Source organism: Ipomoea nil, unplaced genomic scaffold (assembly GCF_001879475.1).
Source record: "Ipomoea nil cultivar Tokyo-kokei standard unplaced genomic scaffold, Asagao_1.1 scaffold1317, whole genome shotgun sequence".
NCBI lineage: Eukaryota > Viridiplantae > Streptophyta > Magnoliopsida > Solanales > Convolvulaceae > Ipomoea > Ipomoea nil.
The window spans coordinates 4032296-4044724 of NW_017617745.1; the positions used below are offsets into that span (position 1 = coordinate 4032296).

Sequence of the window (12429 nt, forward strand, 5' to 3'; positions counted from 1 at the left end):
TAAATGAAGAAAAAATTGCAAGACTGGAAACAAGGCTACAAGCTTGTGCAATGTACTTAGAGAAAACAAGAACCTTATGTTGAATGTTTGAATTTTAGGGGTTAAGCTTAGAAAGTGGAACTTGCCTGTAAGCTTCTATGCCAAGTGTGTGAATAAGAAATCAACTTTTTGGTAGTAGTTGTGGTTATGTTTAATTAAATCAGATTCTATAACTCCATTTACATAACATTACCACTAAACATCATCCAATTCTGTAAAACTCCATTTCTAGAAACATCTATGTGGTTATGTTCTAAAACTCCATTTACATAATAAGAAAAGCCAAGTTTGTTAAAAAAAAAAAAAAAAAAAAAAAAACCATCTGGAAACAACCAATTCTGTAAAACAACCATCTAGAAACAATCATCTATATCAATAGCCAATGCTATAAAATAACCATCTGGAAACAATCATCATATCAAAAGACAATGATGTAAAATAACCATCCATTACTAAAAGTGACTAGTTCCCATTACACATCAAAAGCCAATTTTGTCATCAAAACACATAACATAAAGTTCAAAATAGACTAGTTCACTAGGTTACATCATATCATATCCAAAATAGTTTATAAAAGTTCAAAATAGACTAGTTCACTAGGTTACATCATATGATATGCAAAATAGTTTATAAAAGTGACTAGGTTACATCATATGATATCCAAAAAGCAGTGAGCACACATCAACTAATCCCATTAATCCAATGTGGATTATAATCTTGTAGCATACTTCTTCACTGGTTGTTTCTTCCCATCTAACTTCATTGGGGCTGTTCTTTTTCTTGGGATATTGGGTTGCATGACTTGTTTCCCTTTACTCCCTTCTGCTTGTTCAACTACACATAGTACAAGTTTCAATCAGTAGGTAAAATACTCTATTAAAATTGAAGGAATGGACTGGACTAAAACTTACAAGGAACTGTTATGACTGGAATTTCCATACTGTTACTTAGTGAAGCCCCTCCATCAATGTCTTGTGTCTGAATTTCGATTTGGTGCCAATGTGCATCCAAAACATCATCTGGAATCTCCCATTGATTATCTTCAACTTCAGGTTGAGTAATAACATCAAGTTCATGGACAGTAGCAGTAGAAACCTGGACAGTAGCAGCAGAAACCTGGACAGTAGCAGCAGCCTGGAGTTGAGGTTGATCAGCCTGGACAGTAGCAGCAGCTACTCCTCTTGATGTTCTTCTTTTGAACTGCAAAAAGTTTATGTTGTTTACTAATGCAAATAGATTATGACTGTAATGTAATAAAAAAATACAAATTATCTAACCTGATTGGCAGGCTTCACAGTAGGGTATTTTGGACATTTTCTGCTGTTATGGCCTAATTCTTTACATTTTTTGCAATGTAAAGTAACATGTCTTCTTGACAAATGCACACCATCATTACTGATCTCACCTTTAGACTTCATTCTCAATTTTCTAGGTCTTCCAGCTTTTGCTTTATACAGTGGTGGCAATGGAGGTTGTCTACTAGTGATAGGCCAATCTTCATAACCTGACATTGGATTTATACATCCCTCATAAGTTTTCTTGTATGTGGAAATCAAGTAGCAGGAATCCACATAATGCCAAATAGGTCCTTTTCCATGTTTCATCCAGATTGCACAAACTGCATGTTGGCAAGGGATTCCAGTTAGGTCCCATTTCCTACAAGAACAAGCTCTTCTACCTAAATCAACAGTAAACTGCCCAGATTGTGTCCCTAGGATCTCAAAGAGCATTGGAGAACACTGATAGCCATTTAGTCCTCCTGCAAGAAGCTCAATGTCATCTATTTTTTTCACAATATTTGGACAAACTATTCCACTCCATTCAGCAGCTTTACATCTAAACTCAAATAGCCTTGACATTAATTTTTTCCTAATTATCTCCAAACAATTAATCACAGGGTTTTCCCTAGCTGTCAAGATCATTGCATTAAATGATTCTGAAATGTTATTAACCAGAATGTCACAACTGGAAGTTCCAGTGAAGTGGGATCTACTCCATTCAGATGGGTGTTTATCAGCAAGCCAAGCAAAGGCATCTTCATCTAGATTTCTTAACTCTTGTAGTGCCACAGTAAAGTAATTGACTGTAGTGGCCCTTGCTGCTTTCCACAAGGCATCTCTAATTGTTTTTGCTGTGAAACCAGCCACCCTCATGTTACAGTGCAGGTGTCTAACACAGAATCTATGCCTAACCCCGGGTAACACAACTTCAAAGGCTTCTATGAGACCCTTTTGCTTGTCTGACATCATTGTGAACTCATTCTGTACCATGTCATGAATTTGCAAGTCCGTCTTTAGCAAACCTAGAAACCAAGTCCAAGAGTTCTTGTTCTCACCTTCTACAATTGCATAAGCAATTGGGAATATACTTTCATTCCCATCTATTCCAACTGCTGTCAATAATTGGCCTCCAGTTTTACACTTTAGGTGACACCCATCTAGGCCAATTATTCTCCTACAATGCTTAAACCCTTCCTTCATTGCTTCCCAGCAGATATACATCCTCAAAAATCTGTCTTTTCCATCCTCTTGCAACTCACTCAGCTTCACTTTATAAGTACACTTGGGATTAGTTCTTTCTATCTCCATACAGTAGCTCCAGATCTTATTAAAGTAGTCTTCTGCCTCATGTCTTATTTCACCTTTAGCTTTGACTAAAGCCCTCCATGCTTGCTTCTTACTTAGTGTGTAATGGTCATCAATGCAAACTTTTTTTAAAAATGCATTTGTTTTCCAATCCAAATGTCCTTTAATCTCTTGTTTCCATCTTTTTGCAACAATGGTGGAATTCACCATTGAATTCTTTTTAGTCCTTACACAACCATCATGTTTCTCATTTAACACAGTTATCTTCCAAAACTTATCATCTTTATCATACCTCAGGGTAACTTTCCATGGACAGCTCTCATGCTTACACTTCACCACACATCTCACTTTATCATTTTTTTCATATTTCATTTCCTTCCCCTCTTTGATTGCATAATTTGTTATAGCTTCTCGAAACTCCTTCTTATCTTTAAAGGTTAATCCTAATGCAAATTTAGGACAACTACCTTCAATGTCCTGTAAATACTTTGTCCATTTAAACCCTGCTGCCTCATCCTCACTGCCTATCAAGCTTCCTTCATCAGAATAGTTGACTTCATTACCAAATGTAGATTCAGATTGTTTGGGTTGGCTTTCTACATTTACTAACCCTCCATACTCTGCATTCACATCTACATTTTTTACAAATTCTTCATCATCATTCACACCTACAGTAACTAAGGCATCTGAATTGTAATCCTCATCACTACCATCATATTCTTCCTCACTACCATCATATTCTGCCTCACTAGCATCAGACTCTTCTTCATTGTCATCTCCATTAGCAGCACACTCACCTGCATCATCACCATTCCCTTTTTTTACAACCCATATTTCTATTTCCTTAGGATAACAAGATTGGTTAATTAAGTTCCAAACATCAAAATCTTTCACCAATTCTTGCAACCCTACTTCAGTGCCTATGAAATAGCTCAAACTATCATCCAGGGGATACCCAATTTCCCCTACCTTCTCCTGTAAACAAATCAACCCCCACTCATCTTCTACCATGTCATTAAATGAAGTAACAGTGCCACCTATATAGTTAGGAGGTAAAGTTTGACTTATCATACCTCCATGTCTTAACTTAAGAGTAAAAATTCCTGAAATAAAGAATTGAGAAAATCCAATACAGTTTAGAGTACACAAAGTAGCAATGCATATACTTTTGAGTTACCAGACAACAGATGGTCCACTTCAGACTACTTTACAGTAAATACATTAAAATAAAGCCCAAGAATGGTCCCCAGCAGATGCATAACCAGACAAATGCAAAAATGGTCCCCACATGTATGTAAACGAAGCAAATATAAAAACTTTACATTGGGTTATTCCTTAGGCACTGCCTCTAACCACAGTAAAAATAGTAAAAATATACAATTCAATATAGCATTGTTCAAGTATCATGAGTATATGTACAAACTACTTCACTGTAAAGCATGGTACTACTTCAAACAATTCAATATACAATTCGACTGTAGAGTACAAACTACTTCACCGTAAATACACAATACACACGCCATTTTAGTGCACAACAGAACACAAAACAAAATAAAACAAAAGCCTCAATCTCATATGTTACGAGTACAATGTTACAGAGTACAATGGAATTACCTGGTGGACGAGTATTGCCACCTAAACCTCTCGAATCCATGAATGCGCTTCGTTCTTCCACCACAATCTCACTTCTCACTTCTTTTAATTCAAAGATTAGGGTTCGGTTTGAAGGAGGGGAATTGGGATTTTTGTTCTTCGACGACTGGGAGCATATTTAGGAGAAAAACTCTTCGACTGAATTTTAGGGATTATGCTTCGACTTAATTCTTATACGGTCAATTATACAATATACGGTCAATAATACATATGCAAGTTGAATGACGAATTTACCCCTTCTAATTAACAGTATATTGATGAAAGAACCACTATTGGAAAGAAATTGAAAGTCAAGGGACCTAAGATGTCCAAATTAAAAGTCAAGGATTAATTTTGAAAAATCATAATAGTCGGGGGACCATTGGTGGAATTAACTCTAATAATAAATACAAAACATAGTCAACACTCAACAGAGATAGAAATCAAGAAGCTTCTTCGTTTCACCATTTCTGTCTCTCTACACTCAGCCACAAAGAACAATCTCCTACTTCTTTCTACATTGCTACCTAGTCCGAGAGCTTAATCTGTCGATTTTGTGTAAATCGATTGATCCTTTCAAAAATCCTTGATTTTTGAATAGATCTGGTCAATCGACTAACATACGACGCCGTTTATCCGATTTCACTTTGGTCGGAAGCATAGATAGAACTCATAGAAGTACAAAACTGAGCTTCCGTTCGAAACGGTTCTCCTCTTCGTCGGTCGCCGTCGCCGTCGCTCTCCGTTTCCCCGATTTCAACTGCAGGTATCTCTCAAACATAATCTATTGTGTGTATGTATACATTCTTCCGGCTTTCCTTTTCTCCAAGGAACTAGCTTGATACTGTGATCTATACAATTCTTAGAAGTTTTAGGGATTAATGTTCAATATGTGTTCGTAATGCAATTGAAATTGAAAACGAAACGATTCTAAAATTTGATTTGTTTGTGTTTACTTCTCTGCGATTATGTTATAGCTTTCTACCCGCTTTAGTACTACATACTGCGTATAATCCAGCTGAAACACGTCAATAAGATAGCCTTTTATTTCCCCTTATTTGAAGCTAACCAAGAAAGGAACTGAGCTGTGTGCAGGAACTATGGGAATAAAAGAAGTTAGTACAATGAAATGAAAGACAGGTGTTCATGGAAAAGCTGAAGAACACTAAATAAAAATGAAAGGAATAAGGAAAAATAAAAGCAGCAGAAAAATTGTTTCAAAATTGAGTTGCTTTAAATATATTATTTAGAAAACTATATAACTGGGTGGATTTTAGGGGTTTTACAATGGTTATAAGATGGGAACTACAGAAGGTGAATATAAAAGCACCACTGATATATGGTAAATATGTGACATTGTGACATTTATTTATTGTACCTTCAAAATCATGTCGTCCATGTCAGGGGAGCCTTCCTAATGAATTTTGGTTGATCCAAGTTTAAATTGTTGTCTGATTTGCATTTTTTCCTGTACCAGCCACCTTCACAAGCCAGTGATTTTCGTGTCCATGTGTTCCTTTTTGTTTCCCATCCCATGGCACACTTACACACTATCATCTCGCAAATGCAACAGAATCTTGCTTTTGAGGTGTTGATGCATCTTAAAAAGCTCGTCTTGATTTTAGAAATGTTTGAGTGTACTAATCCTTTTACTGTAATCGTGTTTCATGCTTCTACAGACAAAAGCTCATAATAAGCTCACTGGGTTAGGATAGGCACTCTATAAAATTTTCATCTTGGACTCTGTCATGAATTTTTCTTAGTTGTCACTTTTAGGGTAATGGTTACTAATCGTGTAATAGTGAAATAAAAGTTTGCAGAAGCCAGTTGGTATCAGACATTCAGACCAAAATGATGGAAAAAGTACCTGTTTATAATAGTGACTGGGTAAAATTTTTCCTTTGAAGACACCATATTTCTGTAAAATGAATCCAGTTAACTTTTGGTAGTCTTTTTTTAACAATTGAAGCTGGTCTTTGGCTTTTAATATTGCCAAGGTATATACATATGTTACTTGTGCTGTTGACTTGACTTGAATATACTGCCGAACAGATTGTATTGCACATGATAAGGATGTGGTATATATAAGAAGCGGGATTGGTATGTTTGTGAACGAGGAAGTTGATAGGCAAAGGGCATAAATGGAATTTTACAAGGCGGTCCAATCAGGCCCCACAACGCCACCACCAAAGTAAAGGAACTTTTTACTGCCTCCATTCACAATCTGATCCAATCTACTCTTCCAGTCTTCTGTCTTCGCTTGCTTAATTCGAGCTCTTCAATGAAGTGTCCCAGCCAATGTTTCTGATTCGTCGCCACGTCCCCATATCCATACTTCAATAAACAATTTTCCCTTCTTTCTTCTCCTTTTCATCTTTAACCTGTTTGGGAATTTTTTCGGGCATGGAGGTATTGGAAAAGCTGGGTATGATAGATTGGGAGCAGGAATCATACCCAAGATACCAGGATTTCGCGGTTCTTCCCTTGTTCGCGCTGTTCTTCCCCACTGTCAGATTCTTGCTCGATAGATTCGTGTTTGAGGTGCTCATCTTTTGCTCTTTTCTTGTACATTATATTCTTCTTTTTAGAGTACTTGGATTAGTTGCAGAAGTTTGTGGAGAAAAAAACATGGAAATTTTGCAGCAAGACTTGATTTTTCTTGATGATGATGCTCTTTTGTAGATGTTTGGTCATGTTTCAAGTTGCATAAGCAGGTTTTGTTGTGTTTGATATGTAATAGGAATATGGGATGAGATACATGTTGCATAAACATTGCTTTTTTTTTTTTTTGATTGATTGATTTGCTTTTCAGTTTTGTATTGCCCTTGTTGGAAGGTCTTTGTAATTTTGGAATTGGATATGCATGTTGTAGAATGTAGCTAGGTGGTTGATGTTTCCAAAGGGACAGCGGGTGCTGGAAAATGAGACAGATGAAAGGAGGAAAAAAGTGAGGAAATTCAAGGAATCAGCATGGAAGTGTGTGTATTTTCTTTCAGCTGAGATCTTTTCACTTGTGGTGACTTACAATGAGCCATGGTTCAAGAAAACAAAGTACTTCTGGGTAGGTCCTGGGGATCAGGTCTGGCCCGACCAAAAATACAAGTAAGAGCTTTTGGTTCCTTTGAAGGTTATGTTCTTTATGGCATGAGTCTACACAACACATTTTTGCTTCAGTTCCTTCACTGCTAATTAAACTTCCCCCTTTTTAGATTTTTGCTTTTGGGTTTTCTTCTTTACTTTGGTTGGTAGTTGGTTTACTTTTTTTTTTTTGGGGTGAGGGAGGGTTGTTGGTAGTGGTTGACCATGTGATATCTCTTTTATGTTTCACTTGCCCACAAATGAAGAAATTTCCTCGCCCCTAGGGCCCCACGCCCCACAAATGGAGGGTGAATCACGGTGACTCAGCGGTCCATTAGTTGGGAGAACCAGTGCCAGGGGCCCACTATATTTTGGGTGTAACTCCCACATTGCGGCAGCCAGGGTTTGATCTTGTGTTCTTGCCCACAATCTACTACCCAAGAACCAACTGAGCTGCCCGTGCATGCCTCTTCTATGTTTACCTAGTTTACCTATGTATGGTTGAAAAATTATTACCTTTTCCAAGTTTTGAAGGGTCAGTGGTTTTGTTTTGCAATTTAGGTCAAAATTGAAGGCACTTTATATGTATGCTGGTGGATTCTACACATATTCCATATTTGCTCTTATCTTTTGGGAAACAAGGCGGGCTGACTTCGGTGTCTCGATGAGCCATCATGTTGCAACTGCTATTCTCATTGTTCTGTCCTATATATTCAGGTGTGTTTTTGTGGAGGGGTGAGCCTTTTGCTTTTTCGGCAATTTTCGAATCATTGGTAAAAATTACACTTCATATGCAAATTTTTATGAGCTAGTAGCGTAAAGGAAAGTGATATGGCCCGAGCAAAATGAAGCATATGTTTACAATTTCAAGTACTTCAAAAACTCGAGGACATTAGTTGTTCACAAGTTAAGGAATATGGAATAACCTAAGGTAAACAATGCATATTCGACATTCAATGTTTTTACTTCCTATAATTTCTTTGTGCAGGTTTGCACGTGTTGGGTCAATTGTTTTAGCTCTCCATGATGCAAGTGACATATTTTTGGAAATAGGGAAGATGTCCAAATATAGTGGCGCTGAAAGTCTTGCTAGCTTTGCGTTTGTTCTGTTTGTTTTATCTTGGATTGTGCTTCGTCTTACGTACTTTCCTTTCTGGATTCTATGGAGTACAAGGTAAGTCATGGCTTTCCCGTTTTACATTTTTCGTAGTTTTCCCAAGTTCAAAGGTGGTTTCACAAAATCCCAAAAAGTGAATTGGACTTCTACCTCGGCCTTTATTTGTCAATTAGTGTGTCTTGAATATTTTCCATCACTCGTTGAATTCTCACTTTCACTCTATTCATTCTTCCCAAAAGCTGAACCCCAACCCTAAGGGCCCCCCACACCCCGACCCGACAGAGCATTTCACGCAACGCGCTAAAGTTGCTTTGAAATGAAGCATCCATTTATGAGCTTGGAATTACAATAATGTTACTTTTATTTTCTGAAAATGCAGCTATGAAGTTCTCTTGACGTTGGATAAGGAGAAACACCGAATCGACGGACCGCTTTGTTACTACATCTTCAACACACTTCTATTTGGCTTGCTTGTTCTTCATGTGTATTGGTGGGTGTTGATGTACAGGATGCTTGTTAAACAAATCCAAGCACGAGGCAAAGTTAGTGAAGATGTTCGATCTGGTATGTCCTGTTACGAGTTTCTTATATTTATTTTATGTTATTAACTAATGGCTAATGCATGTCCAAATATCTGTAAAATAAATGAATAGGTCATAAAGGCAGTGATTCTCACGCCACCTTATTTTGGTCATTGTTGCATTACTAGTTTTTTAACCTAGAAACCTCTATGCATAGTTAACTTTGGAGTTAATTCCATATTTAGTCCTCTGATTATCACTCGTTTCCAATTTTAGTCATTGACTTTTAAAGCTACCAAATTTAGTCCTTTTGGGTTCATGGTCTATTATACCAACTTCGTTTTCTACTACACGTGATCTTGATGTGCACCATGTATCATTTCGATATCGATCTTCAAGTGTTTGCAATCTTTCGTAACCTTTTACCTTGTGCAGATTCCGAGGCCGAGGATGAGAATGAGCATGAAGATTGACCAAGCCCGAACATTTTTACTTTTCGTCTTCCACATAAAGGTAACAGAATTTAACTTTTACCGTGTGGTATAACTGCATAAGAAATGGAATCACAAACACTTCTCTTAGGGCATATACATATGCCTTCATGAAAATAATCAAAAGAAACCACAATCATGCATGGGACCACTCAAAAGTTCAAGGGAGTTTCCTCGTATCTAATCCATTTAAGTTCCACTTTCTCGTGTTCTCAAGTATCCTGCAGTCTGTAGCTGATGTATATAGATTTCTTTGTTCTGGGATTTATACGGCAGGTTGAATCAACCGCTTCTTGTTCTTCGTTTGCAGTGAGAAGACGAGACATGATGGTTACTTGGAGCAAGATGTTCTGATATGACAGCTTTGGCTTTTGTGTATTGTGAAATGTTGTTAGATCAGTAGGGGATTGAAAACATTGCAACTCAAAAAGGAAAAATTGATCTGTTATTAGAAACCGATTTTATCAACCATTATTGTAGTTCTTCTGCTGGCTCTGGGACTTCACCATTCATTCTTTTTTGCTTTCCGCTTGAGACATTGTACTTGTTGCCAGGACTCTCATGGCTTGCCCAGAAAGCAATGGTGTAAGCCGATTCACATTTTTAATATTGTGTAAAATAGTAGGCTTCATTGTGAAATTTGTGATAACTAAGCCAATTACTTATAGGCATTAAGCCAATAAGCAGTCAAGTTGATTTATCTTCTTGTGATATACAATTAATTATCTGGTTGACATGAGAGATTTTGTTGCATTTGTGCAGGGAATAGGGCCTCTTAGAAGATGGAAGACATCTTGACAGATATTCCTCCACCCTCAAGGTTGTTCTTGGAAGATGTCTTTGCCCCGCGATTGAAGCATCCTCTTCCGTCTCCATTCCTGTTGTTTTCTACACCTAACGCTGAGAAATATTCTCACCCCTCTCTCCTTATAATTGCAATGTCTTTTTACTTTTTTCACCATTTGTCTTCCAAAATCTTTGTTGGAACACTTATCCTACCTGAGATTGATGTTTGTAGTCTCAGTCCAATATCCGATCACTGCAGAGAGATCTGATGCAGTGGCAAAGCTTTAGGGGTAAGCTTCCAGCCGATGAAACACTTGCGTTCAAGCTGGAGACATCATTAGAGAGAGAAGGGTAAGCTAAAGGGCGATAGCGCTTCTGGAAATTATGGAATTTCCGACTACTTGAAAGTGATCTTAAATCAAATCGAAAGCCTTGTTTCGACCACTTTTGGTATCCGGAAAAACCTTTGTTGCTATTTTTGACCACTTTTTGCTTTCTACTTGATTTAAAATCACTTTCAGGTGGTCGAAAATTTCATAATTTTCAGCGGTGGCCATGATGATTCTCGGTTGGTTAGACTATTTCCCATCAGGAAGTGTAGTGGATGGCTTGGCTGCCGCACTATTGGGCAGTGTGTGTTTCATGGCCTCAACCTTCTGTGAAATCTTCGCTGCTCAAGGATGTCTTACCGGGAATGGATCATATGACTTTGCTTGGACTTGGCGTAGTAAAGATTATCTTCTTGATTCTGATCCGTACACCTGATATTTAGATTTTAACAAGAACTGTCTTAATTATTTCAACATTCTATATTTTCCCTTTAATTTGTTTCAGACATTCCAGTTTCATTTTCTTGCCAACATTAGTTACATCCTCTATTGACTCTCTACACATGTTTACAAGGTCTCATCAGATCAGCTTGCACAGTTAGTTGTACCCCAACAACGTAAGACGGTGAAAAACATCATGGATCTTTTCGGTCTGTCAATTCGATTTGCCCCAACCATGAAACAATAAGCTTATGATATTGTCAGGAAAATATTGACATATCATAAGCTCAAAGTGCTAATTAAAGTTGGTGGAATTGAAGTTTGTTGTTTTTGTTGGATGTAAATAGGGTTGCGATGGGTGGGTTTTGTTGGATGATACGGAGACACTAAAAGGAGAGAAAGGGAGCTCCGGAGAACAAAGATGCATTGAAAGGGTTCGGAATCATTGACAAGATCAAGAACTCAATTGAATCTGAATGTTCGGGGATTGTATCATGTGCTCACATTTTTACTGTGATGCGATGTGATAGTGTTATATCATGCGATGTGATAAAAACTTTTAGTATATGATATGTTAGATATAAATAATCTAACGATACTGAATATAGTATACGAGAAACCTGACATCGTATAAGCGGAAGCGAGTGTTGTCTCTTAAAATAATGAGCGTGTCCGTGTTGTCTCTTAAAATAATGAGCGTTGACACGCTGATCAAGGAGGATACTTACCTAAACAAGTAAGCTGCATTGAAAAGTGCAAAAACATGATTTTAAGGATAAGTTATACACAACGAGTAAATAAACGCCTACATTTGTCAAATCATGGCAGGACTAAAATATTGTAAGTTGTATTGTTCTAATTTGTCACCCTCCAACGAAAAAATTTGAAATCTAATATAAATAAGAGTAGAGATGAAGAAAAACGAAATGAGATGCTCCAAGTGTCTTATTTTATCTGTCATACTTACTATTTATTGGTCAAATAAACTCTTTCTTCTTTTATTTTCTTTAGTATTTTTTTACTTATTTTTAAATTTGATTTTTTTTTTGTTTTTGTTTTGTTTGATAGTAATTTTTATATATTAATACTAAACTTAATACTATAAAAAAAATGGATTAAAAATAACCTCAGTCAAGCCTCGTTAACCGAATCAGACACATAAAATGAAACGAAGGGAGTACAAAATATTACAAATCAAGATTCAGTCACTCCAAAGACTCAAGAAGCTTCAAAACTTATTCAAATTCATCCAAGAGTCTTTCTATTTGGAGGATATATCAACTTTGGGTTGATTGAACATTGTATAAAGAGGAATAGCAACAAACTTGTGGAGTGTTGTGAAAACCTGAAAAAACTCTATCTTACCTTAGTGATCCATATCAAGGCACAAATTTGGTTCACTTGTATATT

At 36.9% G+C, this 12429-nt stretch overlaps 2 protein-coding genes across 4 annotated transcripts; one reads left to right on the forward strand and one right to left on the reverse strand.

Annotated features, from left to right (window-relative positions):
- Nucleotides 1–748: 748 nt before the first annotated feature.
- On the reverse strand, nt 749–3456 carry LOC109185271. The gene is made up of 4 exons (XM_019335251.1): nt 3453–3456; nt 1317–3421; nt 951–1239; nt 749–873 (listed from the first exon to the last, which is right to left on the reverse strand). The coding sequence occupies exons 1-4, from the start codon at nt 3454–3456 to the stop codon at nt 749–751; spliced, it is 2523 nt and encodes an 840-aa protein (XP_019190796.1).
- Nucleotides 3457–4694: 1238 nt separating this feature from the next.
- Nucleotides 4695–11061, forward strand: LOC109185367 (ASC1-like protein). Of its 3 annotated transcripts, none has more exons than XR_002054972.1 (10): nt 4695–5022; nt 6309–6797; nt 7129–7358; nt 7896–8051; nt 8323–8508; nt 8831–9015; nt 9408–9485; nt 9740–10048; nt 10226–10600; nt 10771–11061. XR_002054972.1 is itself a non-coding variant. In XM_019335361.1 (8 exons), exons 2-7 carry the CDS (start codon nt 6660–6662, stop codon nt 9443–9445), a joined length of 933 nt encoding a protein of 310 aa, XP_019190906.1. In that variant the 5' UTR covers nt 4695–5022; nt 6309–6659; the 3' UTR covers nt 9446–9485; nt 10482–10701. The 3 variants fall into 3 exon arrangements, 1 of the variants encoding a protein (XP_019190906.1); XR_002054971.1 differs by having other exon boundaries at nt 9774–10048; XM_019335361.1 differs by lacking the exons at nt 9740–10048; nt 10771–11061 and having other exon boundaries at nt 10482–10701.
- The last annotated feature ends 1368 nt before the right edge of the window (nt 11062–12429 follow it).

Excerpts from the sequence above, each read along its gene's own strand:
- LOC109185271 (XM_019335251.1), bottom strand. Across the intron at positions 1,240-1,316 it reads CTGTGAAGCCTGCCAATCAG|TTCAAAAGAAGAACATCAAG; the intron begins GTTAGATAATTT and ends AACTTTTTGCAG. Across the intron at positions 874-950 it reads TCCAGTCATAACAGTTCCTT|TTGAACAAGCAGAAGGGAGT; the intron begins GTAAGTTTTAGT and ends TACTATGTGTAG.
- LOC109185367 (XM_019335361.1), top strand. The coding sequence starts at position 6,660 with ATGGAGGTATTGGAAAAGCTGGGTATGATAGATTGGGAGCAGGAATCA. Across the intron at positions 7,359-7,895 it reads TGGCCCGACCAAAAATACAA|GTCAAAATTGAAGGCACTTT; the intron begins GTAAGAGCTTTT and ends TTTGCAATTTAG. Across the intron at positions 8,509-8,830 it reads TGGATTCTATGGAGTACAAG|CTATGAAGTTCTCTTGACGT; the intron begins GTAAGTCATGGC and ends CTGAAAATGCAG.